General features: G+C 38.9%; 2 protein-coding genes across 5 annotated transcripts in view; both read right to left on the bottom strand.

Annotated features, from left to right (window-relative positions):
- The window catches only part of SERPINC1 (serpin family C member 1), a 10,689-nt gene extending 10,070 nt beyond the window's left edge, over window positions 1–619 (bottom strand). The window contains exon 1 of the mRNA XM_024758795.1: window positions 408–619. Within this exon, the coding sequence (XP_024614563.1) occupies window positions 408–448 (41 nt within the window). The 5' untranslated portion in view covers window positions 449–619. The remainder of the gene's footprint in view (window positions 1–407) is intronic.
- Window positions 620–11,838: 11,219 nt separating this feature from the next.
- RC3H1 (ring finger and CCCH-type domains 1) overlaps window positions 11,839–20,605 on the bottom strand; it is a 92,785-nt gene continuing 84,018 nt past the window's right edge. For 2 of the 4 annotated variants that reach the window (XM_024758746.1, XM_024758748.1), the window contains exons 19-20: window positions 19,462–19,577; window positions 11,839–18,102 (exon numbers count right to left, since the gene is read on the bottom strand). In XM_024758746.1, the coding sequence (XP_024614514.1) occupies window positions 17,952–18,102; window positions 19,462–19,577 (267 nt within the window). In that variant the 3' untranslated portion in view covers window positions 11,839–17,951. The remainder of the gene's footprint in view (window positions 18,103–19,461; window positions 19,578–20,605) is intronic. The other 2 variants (XM_024758750.1, XM_024758747.1) reach the window with 2 other exon arrangements.

Genomic DNA, 20,605 nt, shown 5'->3' with positions numbered 1-20,605 from the left:
GGGGTGGGGCAGGGGGGAATTGAGTGGAAGGAGGAGCAAAAAGGGAGTTAGGAGGTCCTCATAGATTAAATTTGTCCTCTTTTCAGATGTATGGAAGGCCCAGCAATTCCCCTTGGAGCATCTCCTGGACTGCTGTGAGGGCTGACATTGATGCATCATCTCTGTACAAGGGAAGACATCCCCTGTTTCTTGGGTTAAGAATCCAAGGTGTGGCTTAGGGTAAGGCCTTACCCCTAGAAGGGAGTGGGAGGGAGGGCACTTGGAATGACGTCTTCCAAACAAGTCTGATTAAAACTACCAGGGAGAGGGCCTGGTCTTCTCGAAGGTGTCGAGGTCATCCTGGTGAGTCCCTTCAGAGGTCAGAAAACCCAGTGAGGGCATGCAAAGGGAAAGCTCACCCCTCTTACCTTTTTCCAGCAGCTACAGTTCCTATCCCATTGGAAAGCATGGTTGCTAATCTTCCACAGGTCTGGGCGAGTGGAGATAGTGTGGTTTGAGGCAATCCCTCTGAACTGGTTCTTTCCTCTAAATCTGGATGAGGTTCCAGAGGCTAGGATGGGGGATGGAGCTGGTGAGGAGGGGAGGCATGAGGTCAAAGGCTGATGACATGCTCCCAGGGTTAAGCAAAGTGTAGAGCCCAGTGCTGGTTAATTAGTAGAGAAGTTTTAAAGTTCAGTCAGGTCCAGAGAAAGAAGGTCCACCTTTCCTACCCATACTCCCTCACTTTCTTCTTCATCTTTATAGAAAAGGAAAAGGAGAACATGTTCACAAATTCAAACTTAGAAAATACCTAGCTGATGAGAACTTTGCAGGAATTTTTTTCTTTTTTCCTGGTTAACTAAACCAGGAGGTAGAAGATAGTCTATTTTCTACATAAATAAAATAGTATATAACTAGCCAAGTTGAATGTCCAGAATGAGAGGTAGTCTTCTACCTCTCAGTGCAATATGCTCTTTCTCACAGGTTTTTAGGGAAAGAGAGAGAAAAAGAGCCCACGTTATCTAATCATAGGGGAGAGAAGAGAAATATTCTGAAACAGGTGCTACTTTCAGGCCTCTAAGAGCTGATGTGTCAGTGACCCAGTCAAGGATACACAATGGTTACACCTGCGTGTACAGTGGACTCCTTCCCCATTCAGCCTTGAAGTGGTGGGAGGGGGCACAGGAGCAAGGGCCTCAGGGTGCTGCCAAGGACATTTCTAGGGTGGATGAGCTGGGTGGGAAACACTTCGAAAAATTCTCTTGGGGGATCAGGAGACAGGGTCGGGCAGGTGAAAAACATACATGCAACTACTGACATACTTCTAAGAAGCAAACAGAACGAAGTATTTTTATTTATTCATATTGTTATTTTTACTTATTTTAGTTATTGGGGAAATGGAGTCAAACTAATGGAGATAAAGGGCAGGTTTATGTTTATTTCCCTCTTCCTAAATAGCCAAAAACAGTATCATAAGGATTGCTGCAACTGTATTCACAGGATACAAGTATGCCACCTTCTGTGTGACTGAAGACTTCTTGAAGTTGGTACAGTCACAGGCATTCTAAAGAGTTCTTTATTCATTAGACAGGAAATCTCTACCTAGACTGAAGCTGCGTCTAAGTTCTTGACTGATTTAGACCCTGGACATCTCGAGGGCCCGTGTACAGTATGAAATTACAAGGAACTGTCCTAAAAAGCCCCAGAATGGTTGGAGGCTCCTTGTCACTCCAGATTAAAGACAAATGGAAAGTCTCCTATTCAACCACTTGTGTTCAGCAAACACAGGAGCACTACCTGAGTCAGCAGGCACTGTTCTAGGGGCTGGGAGCTCCAGACAGGAAGACATGCAGTGATCACATAAAGAATCAGTATATAAAAAATAGATCTATAACATGTCAGTCAGGTGTTAATAAGGGTTACAGAGGAAAATACAACAGGGCAACGGGATAGAAAGTGATGAGAGGAGGTAAGGAGGCTACTGTTGTAGAAAGGAGGTGGGAAAGGCCTCCCTAATAAACTGACACTAAGGGACCAGAGTAAAATGAGGGAGGGAGTCAGATATCTTTGGGAAGAGCTTTTCACACAGAAGAAACAGGAGATACAAAGATCCTGAGGGGGGAATATGCTGTTCAGACCTATTGTTCCAGCTTGTAGGAGTTGTGAGACTTGTGCCTTGTAAAGAAGGTCCTTGGAGGAAGGCAGGTGAGGGGACCCTGCCCAAGGGGTAAAGGGGGTCTGGTGAACATCTGTGGGAAAAGAGATAAGGGTGCAGATACCACCTGGCCAGGTAGTGAAGAACTATACATCAGGGGTTGTGTTTAATTTCTTCATCCATTCATTGAGTCATATGATCATTTAATTAACAAATGTTTAATAAATGCCAATACGTACCGGGCATGGTTGGTGCTGGGCCCGGGGTTATAAAGATGACTTTGTCCTCAAGGAGCACCGTGCTTCACAGCAGACCCCAGACATGAAGATAAACATCCCAATCAATGCTACTGGCCATCTGACTAAAGTGTGTATAGGGGAAGGGGAAGGGCAGACAGGTGGGTGTCCATGGAACTGGGGTCAGGAGAGGGAAAGATCAGGAGGTGATAATGTAAAAATTTCTTAATTTGCAAGACTAAGACACAAAGTCTTTTTATTTTAACATAATTTTAAAGTAATAAAAAAGTTGCAAAAATAGTACAAAATATTCTTGTATACTCTTCACCCAGATTCCCCAAATGCTCACATTGTTAACATTTTACCACATTTGCTTTTTGCTTTGCTTTTGGTATTCTTCTTTCTCTCTCCCTCTCCCTCTCTCTGACTCCCTCTCCCTATTATTTTTCTGTACTGTTTGAGAATAATTTGCAGATATAATGCCTTTTTACCCTTATGAAGACTGAGGTTCCTAAAAACCAGGATATTCCCTTATATGACCACAGTATAAGATCAAAGATAGGAAATTGACAGTAATATAGTACCATTTTCAAATCCATAAATCTTATTCTAAATTTGCCAAGTGTCCCACTAATGTTTATAGCAGTTGTTCTCAAAATTTTTGGTCTCAGGATCTCTTTATAGTCTTGCTAAATTACATCTAATTATTTAAATAGTTTATATAAAATAGTTATGACTTCATGAATACACTGAAAGGTTTTGTGGACCTCCTTGGATCCCTGGATCACACATTGGGAAACATTTCATAGCCCCCAAAAGTCCATTGCCCCCCACCCCCCATTTCCTGGTCCAGGGTCACATTGCATTTAATTGTCATGTCTCTTTGGTCTCCTCTAGTTTGGAAGAGTTGCTCTATTTTGTCTTTCATGACTGTGGAATTTTTTAAGAGTACAGGCCAGTTATTTTTATTTTTTAAATAAATTTATTAATTAATTTATGGCTCCGTTGGGTCTTCGTTGCTGCGTGCAGGCTTTCTCTAGTTGCGGCGAGCGTGGGCTACTCTTCAATGTGGTGTGCGGGCTTCTCATTGCGGTGGCTTCTCTTTGTTACAGAGCACTGGCTCTAGGCGCGTGGGCTTCAGTAGTTGTGGCACGCAGACTCAGTAGTTGTGGCTCTGGGCTCTAGAGCGCAGGCTCAGTAGTTGTGGTGCACGGGCTTAGTTGCTCCACGGCATGTGGGATCTTCCTGGACCAGGGTTCGAACCTGTGTCCCCCGCATTGGCAGGCGGATTCTTAACCACTGCACCACCAGGGAAGTCCCTGGGCCAGTTATTTTTAAAGAACGTCTCTCAATTTGAGTATATCTGAGGTTTCCTCAGGATTAGATTCAAGTTATACTTTTTTTGGTAGGAATACTAAAGAAATAACATTGTACCCTTCTTAGTGCATCGTATCAGGAGGCACATGATATCAATTTGCCCCATTACTGGTGATGTTAATTTTGATCACTTGGTTAAGATCAGGACTGCCGAGTTTCTTTCTCTGCTGTAAAATTACAATATTTCCCTTTTTGTTAAACAAGTATCCTGAAAGAAGGTACTTTGAGTATGTAAGATACATCGTTTTTCATCAGACTTTCACCTGCTAATTTTAGCATTCCTCGGTGGTTCTTTGCAGACTTTTTAAGCACTGTTCTTTTCCTAGCTCCCACCTGATTCCCTAAAAAGGATTATCACTGAAACCATTAGAATTCAGACATCAACTAAGTTAGACAACACACTCTCTTGCTAGGGTGTGAGGAAAATGCCCTTTCACTCATTGCTGATGGGAGTGCAGAATGCTATAACCCTTTGAAGGAAATCTGGCAATACCAGCATCACAAATGAGTTTACCCTTTGAGCTGGAAATCCCACTTCAGGAAGTGTATCCTACAGACATATCTGCATAGGTATAAATTAGGTTACCAATTGTAACTTGATTTGCAGTGGCAAAAGACTAGAAACAACTTCCATCTATAGCAGACTAGTTAAACCAAGGTACATCCCCACAATGGAAAACTATGCCACTATCAAAAAGAATGAGGCTGTTCTCTTTGTACTGATATGGAAGGATCTCTAGGCTCACTAAGTAGAAAAAAGCGAGCTGCAGAGCACTGTTTATAGTATGCTAACTTTTGTATCACAAAGTGGGGATGATGGAGGTGCAGACAGACAGGGGTGGAAGTGAGATTTGTCAATATGAACCTTCTTATTTTTCTATTTTTCAATATGTCAATATTATCATCACCTAGTCAAGAAGGTCTGGACTTTGTGAGCAACAAGGGCATCAGGGTTGTGTCCCACAGAGGCTTGGGGAGAGAGGAGTACCAGGGCATGACACAAAGGTGGTGGCAGCACCAAAGAAGAACTAGAAACAGCCTGAGCCCCTGGCTGGTGACAAAGAAGGAAAGGAGACTGAGAGAAGCCCAGTTCAGGTGGAACTGATGGAACAGACGTGTTTAGGTGTGCCCTGACTGGCAAAATTATTTCTAATGACTGTATAATATTTCGTTGTCTAGAATTTAACCATTACTTCACATTAGCTTAGGTCTAAATCTTTATATCTTTGTTTTTTTTGGTCGCACTTCGCAGCACACGATCCCTGACCAGGGATCAAACCTGTGCCCCTGCAGTGGAAGTGCAGAGTCTTAACCACTGGACCGCCAGGGAAGTCCAAAATCTTTAAATCTTTGAATATGAAAATGATAGGTTCCAGTTACTACATTCCAGGATCTACGCTAAGTGCTTTGCAGGCATTAGCTTATATAATTCTCTTGTCAGCTCTACCAGGAAGATAATAATATGCCCAGTCTACAGACGAAACAACTGCTATTTACAAGGGTTAGGAACTTGCCCCAAATCACAAAGCTGGCAAAGGTGAGATTCAAAGCCTTGTCTGGATAGCTATCAAGAAAATGTCCCTGCCTTCCCAGGTTAAAACTTAACAGTGTCCAATTGTTTTTCTTGGGGTAGTGTTTATGATATGTCACCATCTGGTTCGTCTCCTCTGGGTAGTCTCTATCAAGTTTGCCCAGGTGTCCTTCAAAATCCAGGACCCAGAAGCAAACTCAGGGACTGCCACCTTTTCCTTTGGTTGCCCATATTTAATTAGAAAGCATTTGTCTCTGACGCACATTCCAAATGAGACTTTCAATTGGTCTTTTGGAGTCTTTAATACCAGCCCAGTCTTTGGTTCTCTTGCACACAGCTCCCCTTGGCTTTCATTGTCTAGATTTTGATGACCCCAAATCCCTTTCCTCTTGGTTCATCTTAGACTGATTTGATGAGGAAAGGAAAAAACAGCTTGTACACTGGGCAAACTAATCTGGGTCTCTCTCTCTCCCCTCCCCTCCACTGTCACTGGTATTCTGTAAAGTGTTGTAATAATTGTATATTTTCAAATCAAATTCTTCATGGAAACTTCTAACCATTTCTGGAACTGCAGGTAGACTTAAGAACTTTTATCAGATAAAAATTAGCATTACTTCTCTCTATTCTGAGCAAAAACAAGGTTGGAAGGATCTCAGAGGCCTCTGTGCTTTGCTGTGTTAGGGGTAGATTTGAGGAGCCATGGAGAGGAAAGAATGTAGCATTCAATCACCCTCTCTTTTCTTTTTAATACTTCCTTCAACATCAGTAATAAAATAAAAAATTCCTCTTTCCCTAGCCTTGCCTCTGGTCTCAGTAGTAACTCCTGTGAGCAGGTAATTGAGCTGATCCCCACCACTGCCTCACTTCCTGGGCTGTTCTGTTCTTTTCTTTGGATCCAATAGTAAGACCTTGGCAGAGAACAAACAGTAGAGCTGAGCCCCTGCTGTGGTTACTGAGTAACTCAAAGCTTAACTCTTCCACAGAAATTCAGCAAAACATCTAGCACAAAAAACAGAGTTGTCTTCAGCTCTCTTAGGTTTCTAGTTTACTTGGTGGTTACGACATTTTAATTAAGGTGAAATAAAGTTTATCGAAGTAAATCCTGCATTATCATTTGGCAGCTTTCAGGTGAGATTCTCAAAGCATCTCATTGGAATTTGTCCAAATTCTCACAACTGTTAGAAAGTTCAGTTTTGGTTTCAGGGAAACCAAATGGAAACCAAATCAAAACAACAAATATTTATTGAACATGTCCAGTGCACATGCCACTCGGTCTTGAATGTACCAGGTACTCAATAAATATTTGTGTTTGAAGAAACCCAGGTTCAGAGTAGTTTTGCTGACTTATTAACAGGAAAATAACTTTAAATTCCTCCCAAGTGCAAAGTTAAGATTATCAAGTAAAGTAAAAATGCTTACTTATACAGAGGAATTGACACCGTGTATGAACAGAAACACCAGACAAGGGTATTCTTGGGAGGTTGAGCAAGAGAGAGTTGCATGGAGTCAAAGCTCATTGCTTCTACGTTAGTTCAGGAAGTTGTAGGTGGTAAAAGAGAAATTGGGAAGACAGCAGAGGCAGAGGTAGAGGTAGTGGGAGAAAGTTCCCTGGAGAGATAGGGGTTGGGGTGGACAGACCAAGAAGCAACAGGAAGAAACTCACAGTAAAGCTAAGGCCAAGGGTGTGTGTTTTGGTAAGTACAGGTCAATTGTGTGACTGGTGTCTCTTACCTACCTCTGCCGAGGGCTGCTCTAGCAAATTTGACCAAGTCCATTTGAGGGTTGAGGAGGAAATGAGGGGCTAGAAATGAATGCAGTTTGGCAGCTTTTATCCCATCAGGACATAGTTGGTTTCAGGCCCTTCCCAAATGGCCAGTGCTGTAAACCAACAGATACTGCTTGGGCACAGGCTGTTCTACCTTTGAACAGAAACAAGTGTCAGGAATCACATCTTGGTATGGCTATAGAGGTTCAGCTAACCAGGGAATGCTGCTAGAGACAAAAACCCTCGAGATGCTCAGAGAGAAACGGGCCAGCCCACTCTGGAAAGGCAGCCTGCGTCATGCCCTAAGGCCAGGATTTCATCAGGCTGCCTGGCTTGCTGTCACGATAACAAAATGCCCAGTTAGATGATAATGGTTAAGCATAGGGACTGAGGAAAATTAGAGAGCATGTTTTAGTTCATAATAACCTGAACACTTTCGGACTTGGGAAGATAGCAAGGTGATGATAAACTAAGGTTACTGTAGGTTTTCCATAAAACTGTATTTTTTAAGGGCTTTGATACTGCAAAGGTAATTTTTCCCTTTAACTTGATAATATGGGATCAGGTCTTGCACTTGGTCAAGGGAATTACGGGAAGCACTTGATTTTGGTGGCATCCATTTGATGGCGCCCATTTGGGTGTTTAGAAATGCGTTATGCTCGTGCTGTTTTCAGATATTCCTCCCCTCCTCTTCATTCCCATTGTCTTGGTGCAAGCCCTCATCATTTCTTGTAAGTCTACTGCAACGGATTCACAACTGAGCTCTCTGCCTTAGGCCCTATTCCACTTCAAATCACAATCATCATCACTCTCGGGCTTAAAATCTATACTGCTTTTTAATTGCTAAAGGATAAAATCACAACTCAGAAGGGTACATAAAGCTTTTTAAGACCTGGCCCTCCTCAAATGCAAAAACTTCCCTGAATTACCTTGTTTCTCCCAGCCTTAGACCCTTCCCTTTAAGTGGTCTCCAAGTGGTGCTAATTATGCCTTACATCGCACTCATTTCACTAAAAGGTTTAAGTCTGATAGGCAGAAAACTGGATCCTTCTGCTTCTAAAATTGCCTATCACGTAGAAAGAACCCTACTATTCGAAAGTGTGGTCTTCTGACAAACAGCACTGGTATCACCTGGGAGCCTGTTAGATCATCTCAGGCCCCACTCCAGACCCGCTGAAACAGTAACTGCACTTTAACAAGAGCCCTAGGTGAACTGCATTCATGTTAGGTTTGAGAAGCACTGACACAGAAGCTTCTCAATGAACGTGAATGAAGAGGCACAAACCTGATCCCTTTAATTCCCCTGCTTACAACCCTTCCTTGGACTCCTTTTAAGAATAAAACGCAACTTTGTGATCTGGCTCTGCATCCAAAGCCACTATCTCACTCTCTCTACTCTAACTTCAATGACCTTCTTCGTTTCCGTAACTGTCTTTCTTCTTTCGCAGAGTTCACCCATCTTTTTTTCTCTGACTAGGAGTCTCCTGCCCCGCCCCTGCACAGTCCCCCCAAGCTGTTTCTTACCTTCAATGCCACTTCCTCAAGAAAGCCTTTGCTGGCTAGCCAAGCAAGGCTAAATCTTCCTTGTGTATAGCCTCACAGCTCCTTGCTCTTCTCTTTTGAGGATAGCTGTGGTTGCATAATCCTTTGGTAATTCTGTCTAGTGCTTTGTAGATGGTTTATGTTATGTATCCTTAAACTGTATACATGTCAAGTTCATAAGTGGAGTCTGAGATCCTTAAGGGTAGAGAGTATTTTCCTCTTTGTCCCCTACAGTGTTGTGCCATATAGAGAGTACTCAGTAAATTACTTTAGTAAATACTGTACTGAGTGTTCAGTGAGTAGTTGAAAGTTTACTTTTGATGTGCTAGGTGTTCCAAATAAGGGTGGCAGCCATTAACTAAATGAGCCACCATGTTGGAAAGCAGAGTGATTTACAAATTGATCATTGCAGATTAGCTGATTACTGGGATTGAGATGCTAATATACACAAAAAAATCAAACTCATGTTTTTTAAAAACTAAATTTATTTATTTTTGGCCGCATTGGGTCTTTGTTGCTGCACACGGGCTTTCTCTAGCTGTGGTGAGCAGGTGCTACTCTTCGTTGCGGTGCGCGGGCTTCTCATTGTGGTGGCTTCTTTTGTTGTGGAGCACAGGCTCTAGGCGCACGAGCTTCAGTAGTTGTGGTGTGGGGGCTTCAGTAGTTGTGGCTTGCGGGCTCTAGAGCACAGGCTCAGTAGTTGTGGCACACAGGGTTAGTTGCTCTGTGGCATGTAGTATCTTCCCAGACCAGGGCTCGAACCTGTGTCCCCTGCATTGGCAGTTGGATTCTTAACCACTGCACCACCAAGGAAGCCCTCAAACTCGTATTAATCAATGAGTCTCAGTGTAAGGGATCACAAAGTACCCTGTTGCTTGTAAGCAGGGTAGGCCTAGGTAAGTGGTAAAGACAGCAAGTCTGGTTTTGGAATTCCCATTCTAGCTTTTATGACATTCAAGAATGGTTGGAATAGTTATCATCCTTCATACCCTCTGAACTTTTTCTTACTGTGGCCCCTACTCTTGAGGTCAGATATGGTACTAACGGACAACTAATTGCTAACTGATGGTACAAGGAGTGATGTTTGTTCACTGGTAATGTATATTATTTTTCTTTTAAAAATATTCAGTTATTTTAAAGGAAACTCTAGCCATTGTCAGTTATTGTCTTTTAAAAATATGGACATTTTATTATATAACAATGTTGCTATTATCACACTGAACAAAAGTGTCATTCCTTGGTTTTATCTAATACTCAATACTTAAGTCAAATTCCCCTAACTATATAATATAAAAGAATGTTTGGTTTGTTGGAATTAGGATCCAAAGTCCACACGTTGCATGTGATTTCTGTATCTCTAAAGTTCCTTTTAATCTAGAGTATTCCCCTCTTCTCCCCTTTTTTCTTCTTCATGCCATTGAGTTCTTGAATAGGGTATATTTTACAGTGGTCTCTAAGTGAAAATCCTCTAAATGCCAGGAATGACTAATGGGTGGGGATTTCAGGACAATTAGGAAAAGTGAGTATGAACGGAAAGACAAAAAATATTTGCATCAGGAAGGTATTCAGAGCAAGGCCATGTTGCTTAAGCATAAAAAGGTTCTGATTTTAAGAGAAGGCATAAAAACTAGAACTTTGGATGTTAACCATGGAGTCTCACTGAACACTGACTCTAGGATTTCAGAACCATTACCTTTACTCCTAGTGTGCAATCACTGTATAACAAATGAAGTATTCTGAACTGTGGTGTTGGGCTAATTCCTGTGATATCTATAAAGTTGACGCTGCAAGTATGTGTGTTTGTATATATTACCTACTTCTCTTATTTTTCACCTAAAAATGAACAAACAAACAAACACAACTCCATAAAAAAGGTGTAAGAAAACAATCCCAAAGTTAGAATAAGAGGGCACAGGCTCATTTACAAAAAAAGACTACGCATTTCTCCTCATCAATTTATCATTTAATATAAATGCTGACAGAAAGCAGATAAAGACCTTGTAGACACTTGCATATATTTACAAACCAAAAGGCGAATCACCTCCTTCTACTTGTCCTTTTATCTGCAACTTGTGGGAGCCTTAAACACTAATTTGGAGCAACATGAGGCTGAGTCAGTTTCCAAGAGAATAAAGAAAGGAATAGCATTTTAACAAAATGTGGCATCTTTGATATAGACACCATGCACACAGATAATACAAATTAAAAAGATGGCCCTCATCCTCTCAAAACTCTGCAACAAGGAGAGTATGTACTTATTCAGACCCAGCATTTTGCTGTCCTAAACATCTTCCTACTACTATTTTTCTTCCACTTCACTTTTTTGAAGTCTGTTTAAAAATTCAAAATATAAACAGATTTTTAAAAAGAGAGGGAAATGGTCTTTTTTCCTATTCCAAAAGAACTTCCAGGAGATAAAGTCTTCAAATAAGATTTCACAGTTTGCCAAGTGCTAATTTCACAGCTTGTGAAATTCCAACTCATTATGTCTTCACTTTTTAAAGAAAAGTTGGAAACACTTGGAAAAAGTAAAATTTCACAAACTTCAGCAATTTAGAAATGAGCTGTCTCTTTAAGGCTCAATATTTTTATTTCTGAACAGGAGGCAGGCAAGAAAGAACAAGGGAGCTAAAAGGCAAGGGGAGAAAAATAGGAATGCAAGAAAACTTAAAAAAAATGGTATTTTGTCTAGCACTAATTTAAGAACAGGAGATATAAATTCTCACTATTCAAATTGTAAATGATTTCATGAAGCCATTTATAACCTGACTCAAATCTCATGGGCTCCTTTATTATCCTAGATTATTTTTGACTTGTTAAATATACCTCCGCAGGGCACAATCACATACAATCAATACGATTGGTAAATTACACAAGCTCTATCCCAAGCAAATATGCATCAATCTTAAACAGTTACTTAAAAAAACAGAAACAAAATAAAACAAAATAAAATCCACCCAAAAAGGTGATAATGACTGCAGAATGTCTCGGGGAGACTGGTATGAGCCAAATTGACCATAGTCAGGGAAAAAGGGTAAGAGGGGTAACAAGGGGAAGAGACCACACACAAGAAGAGGAATCTCACAACTGGAAAATGTTTTAAGTGGGTGAAAGGTTTTGTTCATTATCTTGATTCACTTTTTCCATTTCTGTTGTTCTAAAAACTCACAGATTCATCATCAAGTAAGATAATGAAGCCTATGGATCAATGAAAAAAAAAAAAAAAAAAAAAAAAAATAAATCAACAAAAAAAAAAAAAAAAAAAAAAAAAAAAAAAAGAAAAACTTTTTCCCCCAAGTTCCTTTCATTCCCAGAAGGTGGGAAGAAGAGAAAGGATGAAAGGGGTTGAATAAAGGAAATTTAGGCAACAATACACCTGGAAAAAGTAGCTCTCAGAACAGTGTCTTAGTTGAACAGAGGATGTAAACATGATAAGCAAAAGCTTAAATGCCTTGAAATCAGAGGAGTATTTTACAGGGTGGTTCAGATATTATTGTGAGAATGGCAGCCTATCAGTGGAGAGAGATTACACTAATAAATGGTGATTTTAAAAATCAGGTTAAAAAAAAAAGGCTACCAATTATCCACCCAATAGTTTGTTTCCATTCTTTTCTTGACCCTTTCATACACCATCTGGAGTTGGGGTAGGGGCCCACCTGACAGTTTCCAGTTATAAGATGACTCTGAGTGCACAACCTAGAATGGATGCCAAAGACCTGTGAGCTCTGTCTACTTAAGAGTTTAAATTAAAAACAAAACAACACACACACAAAAACCCAACTAGAAATAATGAGACCTCAATACAAGAAAATAAGTCACCTTATCTAGTATACAACATACATTAGGATAACAAACTCCACAGGATTTTATTTTTCTAAATACATATTTTTGGACACAATTTGTTGTGAGGCTTAAATTCTCTCTCTTGGGTTACTGTGCCTTATTTTCTTTTGAAAATAATGGTTATTACTCTAGGGATGTTCTGCTCAGGAATAAAGTTTAGGGGAAGTTCAGTGTTTGGCTGAAAATTCAGAAGCTCTGAAAACAAGGATTCCAGTGGTGAGGTTAGTCCCTTTATCACAATAGGATTTCAAAGGGCTCTTTACCCACTTTGTTCAGTGCAGTATTGAGAATCTACCCACTGGGAACATATTTATTATTAAAAGGTGTTACTTCTTCTTGGTGGTGGCAGTTTCCTATTCTTCATTAACATTATAGCTAGCGTTACAATCTAATGCAAGTGAAAACACCTTTAGCAGTCAAAGAAATAAAATCTTAAGAACCAAATGGTAAGCTGGCATTTACTACAATTAACAGTATCTTTCGACAAAAACAACTTTCTTTTTCTAAGTGGCTCAGGAAAGTTGAAATAAGAATTTTAAAAAATATTAACTGCAATCCACCTATAATTCCCAATAAGTAATTTCAGCAGGAAAATTTCATAAAGCTGAGCTGAAACAACAAATAAATATAAAAATCATAGCTGTCCAAGGTAGAAAGGTATGAATGTGGGCCAGCAAAATGGGCAATCAGGTAAAATGATGACAGTAGTAGACTGCTTGCCTGTTCAATCCCTAACGTTGAACGTAAAATCTGCTTAGTTTAGTAGCTCTAATTTTTATCTAAAAGGATAGGCAGACTTTTCAGGGAAGAGATCACCTTGCAAACATTATAACCATGTATCGTCAATAAAAAATAAACACAACTGGACTCTTTCAGGGTAAAAATCTAAGTAAACACTGCAGTTAATTTCCAGACAGGTTATTAATTTCCCCTAAAAAGTAACTGAGCCTTTCCTTTTAATGATATATAAGACATTACAAGTGCTTTTTACAGATAGCTTTTATACATGAAAGCTTTACTCAATTCTTTAAAATGAGCAAAAAAAAAGTAGAAAAAGATGGTTAGATCTCCATCTATAACCATTTGTACATAAGCAATAGCAACCAAGTACTCTTTAGTGAAAAGAACCTATTTTTCTCTGAATCTGAATATAATCTAACATGTACTGACTATAGTTACTTGACCATAGTGATAGGAGATTGTCCTTTAGGCACAAGTAAAATAACAAAAATACAACATGCTATCGTGACAAGATAATCTCAACAAAAGGGAGGAGGAACTGCTTACACACAATACTGTAAAAGATGACATTCATGGTTTAGAAAAACTGAAGAATTTTCATTACTTTTACATTTTATAAGGCCAGCTAACTTTAACAGTTAACTTTAGATACATCTCCCTACACAGTATAATCAACTCACAACTACTAAGAGGTTTCACAATCGAAATGGCTACTATTTTCTCCCAAACCAAAACAGAGTAAAGCACAAGTCTTTGGCTCTCCTTTAAAGAAAACAGCAGGTTACCGTTCCTAACCAGACCTTTGTTTGCCTACCAGTAGGGCAAATACCACATTTGTGCATCACTGAGTAATAACACCATTAGAAAAGGCAACTTCACAGAAGTTATTGGCTAAGCGAATTCATTTGAATGCTCTGTTTTGAGGCAGCAAACTGTCACTGTTGCAGATTGGGGAGGGCAGTGGGTAAATCAAGGGGAATTTGCAAGATACAGAAGGGACAGAGAAAAAAAGAAAAACAAAAACTTTGAGCTCCAACCCTAAAGACCAATGGGAAGTCTGATGGAGTTACATATTCAAGGTAGCAAATGAGAATCATACCAATTTTATGTCTTTTAGGCAAAATATATATATATAAATAAATAAATACATGGGAAAGACTAGGAGAAGGGAAGGGAAATAAAATGGGAGAAGGGAATCAACCACATTAATGCTGTATGAAATAAATTTTTATACATTCTGAGTAGTTGAGTATTTTGTAGCTGGCATTAGAAATAGTGTCTTATTATTTGAATATTACTAGAAACCTATGTTATAACTAACTTTTCTTTTGATTAGAAAAGTAACAAGGAATGGATCTTTGGTTACTTCAGCCTCTGTAAATTACCCAAGTCATGGCACCTACTGAACTTATGACAATATCTATAAGTAAGGCAAAAGAACTACATATAAGTCAGAAAATTGAGTCTAGATATCTTATTCTCGGTTCTTCTACCCTCTTCCAGAGACTCACTGAAGAAAGAAAAAGTCCAAGTACTTTTATATTCCTAGCTGGAATAAAATTCTGGTGTTGTTATCCAGACTGAACACAATGCTTATTACTCCTACCTTAACCTTCTCAGAATTGTTCATTTTCATCTGAGATGTCTGAGTCTTGCCTTTTAATTCAGTGAAAAGCAAACAGTCATCTTCAGAAGAAATTAACATTTGAATAAGTAGAAAGCATAAAAACTGTATTTCCTATCTGACTGGTTTCATCTTCTACCTGTCTCTAAAGGAATAAATTTAAAAAGCTAGAAAAGTCAATTATTTTTCATAGATTTTTAACAAAAAAGCAGTTAGAAAGTCAAGCAGTTTTGCCTGAACAGGCCATCGACCCTTATTAGCTCATCATATCACAAGGTATACAACAGAGAAAAGGAAAAGAAAGAGAAAAAAACAATGGAGGTTTTATTGAATTCCTAAAACTGCTTGTGAGCACTGTGAAAGTTGTAAGAATTTCTATGAGGTAAGGCAGAGTAACCAATTTAAAATAGGTAAATTACAGGCACAATGGGACAGTATACCTTTCTCTTGTTGTTCTACCCACTCAGATTTCCTCTAGAGTGTGAGGCCTTAGAGAGGTACAGCTAGGGTTAAGGCTACAATTTGAGATTCCCCCCATCTTCACTCCATGAAAATACCTTAAAAAGAGAAAGAGAGTATTTTAAGTCAGTTCAAAACAGTGGCTTCTCTGGTTTTATTCATAATAGGAATACTGTGTAAATTAATCCCTGTTTCTGCCTAGCTTACAAAATCAAAATGGTGAAAGGAAGAATGAGTATATTTGAAGAAAATGAACAAGAACAACAGAAGTTGAGTTATTAGGGGTTTCAACAGATACCCAAAATGGAATTTTACTTTTACTCCAAATTTCAACAAAATCAATACCCATAAATTCCTTTTCAGTACCAGAATCATTCTGAGTTCCAAATTGAACCAACTGCTCCTAAAATTTAGGAATTAAACATGTCCAAAGGAGAAATAACATCTGCCCAAATCTGCCTACAGAAGGTTAGAGGCCAAGAATGTTGTCTTTTATGGCTATAGAGAGAAATGAAAAATCTCGGGACTCTGTCAGACATAAAAGTTTCTCTCCTTCTCCCCAAAAAACAGTAAGTACTTAAAGAGTAAATGTAAGAGGGTTTTAAGCAAAATAAAACAAATAAAAAAAGCAAAAAAGCAAGTGTATTTTTTTAAAAAAAGGAAAATATGGATATCAACTGATAAAATGCCTCATCTTCATTCAGTGCTTCTACCTCCCAATCAGTCATTTTATCGCAACAGCTGCGCTCATGCGAAAAAATCCATAAAACATACCCAATATATATACAGATATAGCTATGTATATATGTATATATATAATATATATATAAATTTTTATTTAAATAAAAAAGAAAGCTCGAATCCCAAGCCAATATGTGTATATCAAATCCTTGACCAGCCAGGTCTGTAGGGCATAATCAAATTCAATGTGAAATAGTATATAAACACGGTGCCTTGACTGGGCAAATTAAATAATTGCTACTCAAAAGAGTGTTCTGTTTGGACTCTCCTACTGGTAGGCAATGGCAGGACTGTATTACCCTCCCCCCACCCTCACCCCCCATTTGTTTCATTTAACAATATGATGGACACAGAGCTTAGACTGAGGTTGTTATGACCTCAGCAGGAGTTAAGGGTTAAGAAAATAAGAAACAAGAAAAATACAAACTCTTGCTTTTACCCAACCAAAGCAATGCAGTAACTTATTACATAACCAGTGCTTTCTGTTTTAGTAGTATAATCCAGAAAGGGAAATTTTTAGAAAATCAGGCAAACATAGGGATAGGGTGGGTGACTATATCAAATAACCCCCACTAAACATGTTTTATATGGTCTTAGTTCAGTACAGACATGTGGCATCAGAATATGTGCAGCAGAACTAAGTAATAAAAATTCTTCCTTATTCTTTTCAACATTTTCATGAAGAATCTTTTCAATATTGTAAAGCCAAGACTACAAAAATTGACTTCTAGGTACTTACTATCTACTTGTGCTAATGATTCTGAAAAGCAGCAACTGATTAATTCATGAACTATCCTTAAGATTCAGGCAGTTCGTATTTGCCAAGCTCTGAAAGCCAAGGGCTCCAGTATACGGGAATTTTATACTTCTGGTTTTTGAGAGTAAAACATAACACATCCATTGAACTAATGTGGCTCTGTTCATTTTAAGTTCAAATCAAGTGTTGCAGTTTTACAACATGGTTGATTGTCGTGGTTTTTGAACATTCTATGATTTCAGCAGAGGTTCAATTTGGAAAAGCACAGCTCTAAATTTCCAACCATCACCTCAATACAGGTAATAAACCAAGTATGTATTTTCAGTGCTAATAAACTACAGTTTATCCTGAAAGTAATCTCCACTTAAATCTACTCAAGCAATCTAAAATTGACTCAGGTTTCTGATTACATTAAGAGAATGAAAGGGGTCCATCCATAATATCGGAAATGAGGGCTTCAAAAATTAATTGGTAATTATCTCTCTGAAAAGCTGAAATAAACACAAAAACAAGAAATAAAGCCCTCCTGAACAAAACTACAAAAAGTTTTAATGCCATATGAAAAACCCACCTACACATGAAGCTAGTGACCCAGAAAGAGAAAGCAGATTATGGTTTCTAAATAACAGCTCTTAGAAAGTAGGTGTGCTGCACATTTTCTAATAACTAGTCTATTACTGTCTATTTCTCAAGCACCACAGAATTCTCAGAAAGGCCAGTGCTTTTTGTCTGTTGTAATTTATGGGGTTGTGAGAGTTGGAAAGGATTGGGGGTAAGGAATTATACACACTGGGTATGTAATAATACCAAAATACAAGAAAAACCTACTTCATTAAGATCATACAATTAATCAAACAGAGTGTATATATAATATCTTCTTCTTTTTTTTAAAGCCCTGGATCCAAGGCGTCCAAAGTTATTAAAATAAAGTTCATTCACAGAACAAAAACAAATTTAATCTGAATTGCTTGCAGATACTGCTAATTTTCTTTTTCTTTTTCTTTTAAATTAAAAAATGCATTATTGTGAACTATGTGCAGGGTTTGTTTTTAGTAGTGGTGTTTGTGCACATTGCCTCCGGTGCTTTTCCTGGATTTCTCTGACCACTCTCAGAGAAAATGTTTAGAAGCTATCTGTTCTCCTACCCCTACGCCCCACAAATTGGTTAGGAACAGAAGATAAAAGTAGGACTCCTCATGTTTTAGGGAGCAGAACTGGATGTAACTCCTGATCTCTGGGAGTCATTACTGTCCCCTCCTCCCTCAAGGTCCTCTGACAGGTTCAGAGAGTTGGTCTTGTTTGATAGGAGGCCGATGTTCTCTTGTGTCAAGGCTGATCCATTCGGCACATCACTGTTAACGTTTTTTTAAAAAAAAAAAAGGAGTTTGGATTTTAAAAAAGGAGAGAGATAAAAATGATTATTTAGTAGAATAAAGTCAACAGGGCCTTTCTTTTTAGCAGTATGGAATGGCATACATGAATGGCATTCAAACTTTAATTTACAGCTCTATATCCATGCTTTATTTTAGCATAGGGGTTGGCAAACTAAGGCTAGCTAGCTGCCTTTTTTTTTTTTAACTTTGTTTTTTTTAGCTGCCTGTTTTTGTAAACAAATTTTTATTGGAACACAGCCTGCCCATTTGCTTGCATATTGTCTATGGCTGCTTTCACATTACAATGGCAGAACTGAGAGTTTTCACAGAAATAGTAAAACTCATAATTTTAAATATTCACTATCTGGCCTTTAAGAAAAAGTGCTGACCCCTGCTTTTAGCAGGTTTACTAGTACAAGAAATTGCTCTGAACCCAGGATAACGCATGGATTTAAACAGCCAAAAACCTAAGCCTGAAAGCAACAGGGCATTAGATATTGTTGTATATCATCAGGAGGGCAACTTGGGACTATGCATCAAAAGCCTCAAAATACCCTAAGTTGCAAAATACTCTAAGATGCAAGATATGCAAACAAAGAATTAACTATAATATTGTTTATTGCAGGGTTGTTCACAATAGCTGATATGTATCCTTCCCTACCTATAGAAGAATAATGGATAACATGGGACAGACCAAATTAAAAACCAGGAGGATGGGCGGGGGCGGGGCGGATAGGTGGGTGGAAGTGGCTAAATGCCTACACACTTCAAAAAACCAGAAGAGGGCTTCCCTGGTGGCGCAGTGGTTGAGAGTTCACCTGCTGATGCAGGGGACAAAGGTTTGTGCCCTGGTCCGGGAAGATCCCACATGCCGCAGAGCGGCTGGGCCCGTGAGCCATGGCCACTGAGCCTGCGCGTGCGGAGCCTGTGCTCCGCAATGGGAGAGGCCAGAGAAGTGAGAGGCCCTCGTACTGCAAAAAAAAAAAAAAAAAAAAAAAAAAAAAAAAAAACCCAAAAAAAAAACACAAAAAAAAAACAGAAGAAAAAAACAGAAGAAAAAAAAAAAGACCAGAAGGGTATATATCAAAATGTTAACACTGGTTTTAAATAAATTAAAAAACAAGGGGAAAAAGGAGATGGAAGCAGAAAATTTTATTTCTTAGGTATTAACAGATAATTCAACCTTGGGTCTGACCTAAAATAAGTTTTAACTCCTAAACTCATGCAAAAATATTCTTTTCTCAGTGTATACAAAATAATATTTTAAAAATCAAATTATATGTATGAAGGTACTTCTGTCATGACTGTATAAGACTATGAAAATGTCCCTTTCTTTACCTGAATGTCAATGTAAGGTCCTCAGCTGGAACCTTATTTTGTGGTTCTGGTTGTCCATTTTCTGCTTGCTTACTTGTATTCAATTTGCTTTTCATATCCAGAGAACACTGGTTCTCCTTTGAAAGAAAAGGAAATAAATTCAATTATCTTTTATTTAATGGTGCTAATGGAAGAGAGAACAGATATAGATAACACAAAATGATGATCAGAAATCATATTTAGTTCTGTAAAATGACCAAAGAAACAGGCAGATTAAAAGAGATACATAGGGACTTCCCTGGTGGCACAGTGGTTAAGAATCTGCCTGCCAATGCAGGGGACACAGGTTTGATCCCTGGTCCAGGAAGATCCCACATGCCGCAGAGCCACTAAGCCAGTGCGCCACAACTACTGAGCCCGTGTGCCCGAAGAGCCCATGCGCTGCAACTACTGAGCCCATGTACCGCAACTACTGAAGCCTGTGTGCTCTAGGGCCCGTGTGCCGCACTACTGAGCCCATGTGCTGCAACTATTGAAGCCTGTGCACCTAGAGCCCATGCTCCACAACAAAAGAAGCTACCACAATGAGAAGCCTGCACAGCAACGAAGAGTAGCCCTTGCGTGAAGCAACTAGAGAAAGCCCGCGCACACAGCAACGAAAACCCAATGCAGCCAAAAAAAGAGAGAGAGAGAGAGAGAGATACACAAAAGCATAATGGAGTATGGCCCACTTGCTCACTATCCAAGCTGGATAGCAAGGGGACAAATGCCTCAAGTTAACATGGAAAAATCTCACAGAAAAACTGATGACTCAGAAAAAGCAAGTCAAAATATAATAAGTATCTATAATACACTTATTGAAAACAGAAAAATGAAATATCCCATCTATTTGCTTACAAAGAATGTGAAAACTATGCAAAAAAAAACCAAAAACCAATTACCATGCAATCTGAGGGAATGGTTCACTCTCCTAAGACTAAAAATTTACTGAAATGAGTGTTCGTGCACTATGAAACAAACCCTAAGCATATCCATGGATATAATTCCACAAGAAATAATATGTAGATGGCATCTCACTCATGACAAAAAAAATAGGTCATCAATAACATAAGGGCTGTGAAACCTAGAAATGTTATTTGGTAATACATCTTTGTTTAACATGAGG

This window comes from Neophocaena asiaeorientalis, unplaced genomic scaffold (assembly GCF_003031525.2).
Source record: "Neophocaena asiaeorientalis asiaeorientalis breed wild unplaced genomic scaffold, Neophocaena_asiaeorientalis_V1.1 scaffold182, whole genome shotgun sequence".
NCBI classification, from domain to species: Eukaryota; Metazoa; Chordata; class Mammalia; order Artiodactyla; family Phocoenidae; genus Neophocaena; species Neophocaena asiaeorientalis.
Note: the sequence above shows the minus strand (reverse complement) of the source record. Positions and strands in the feature narration are given on the sequence as shown.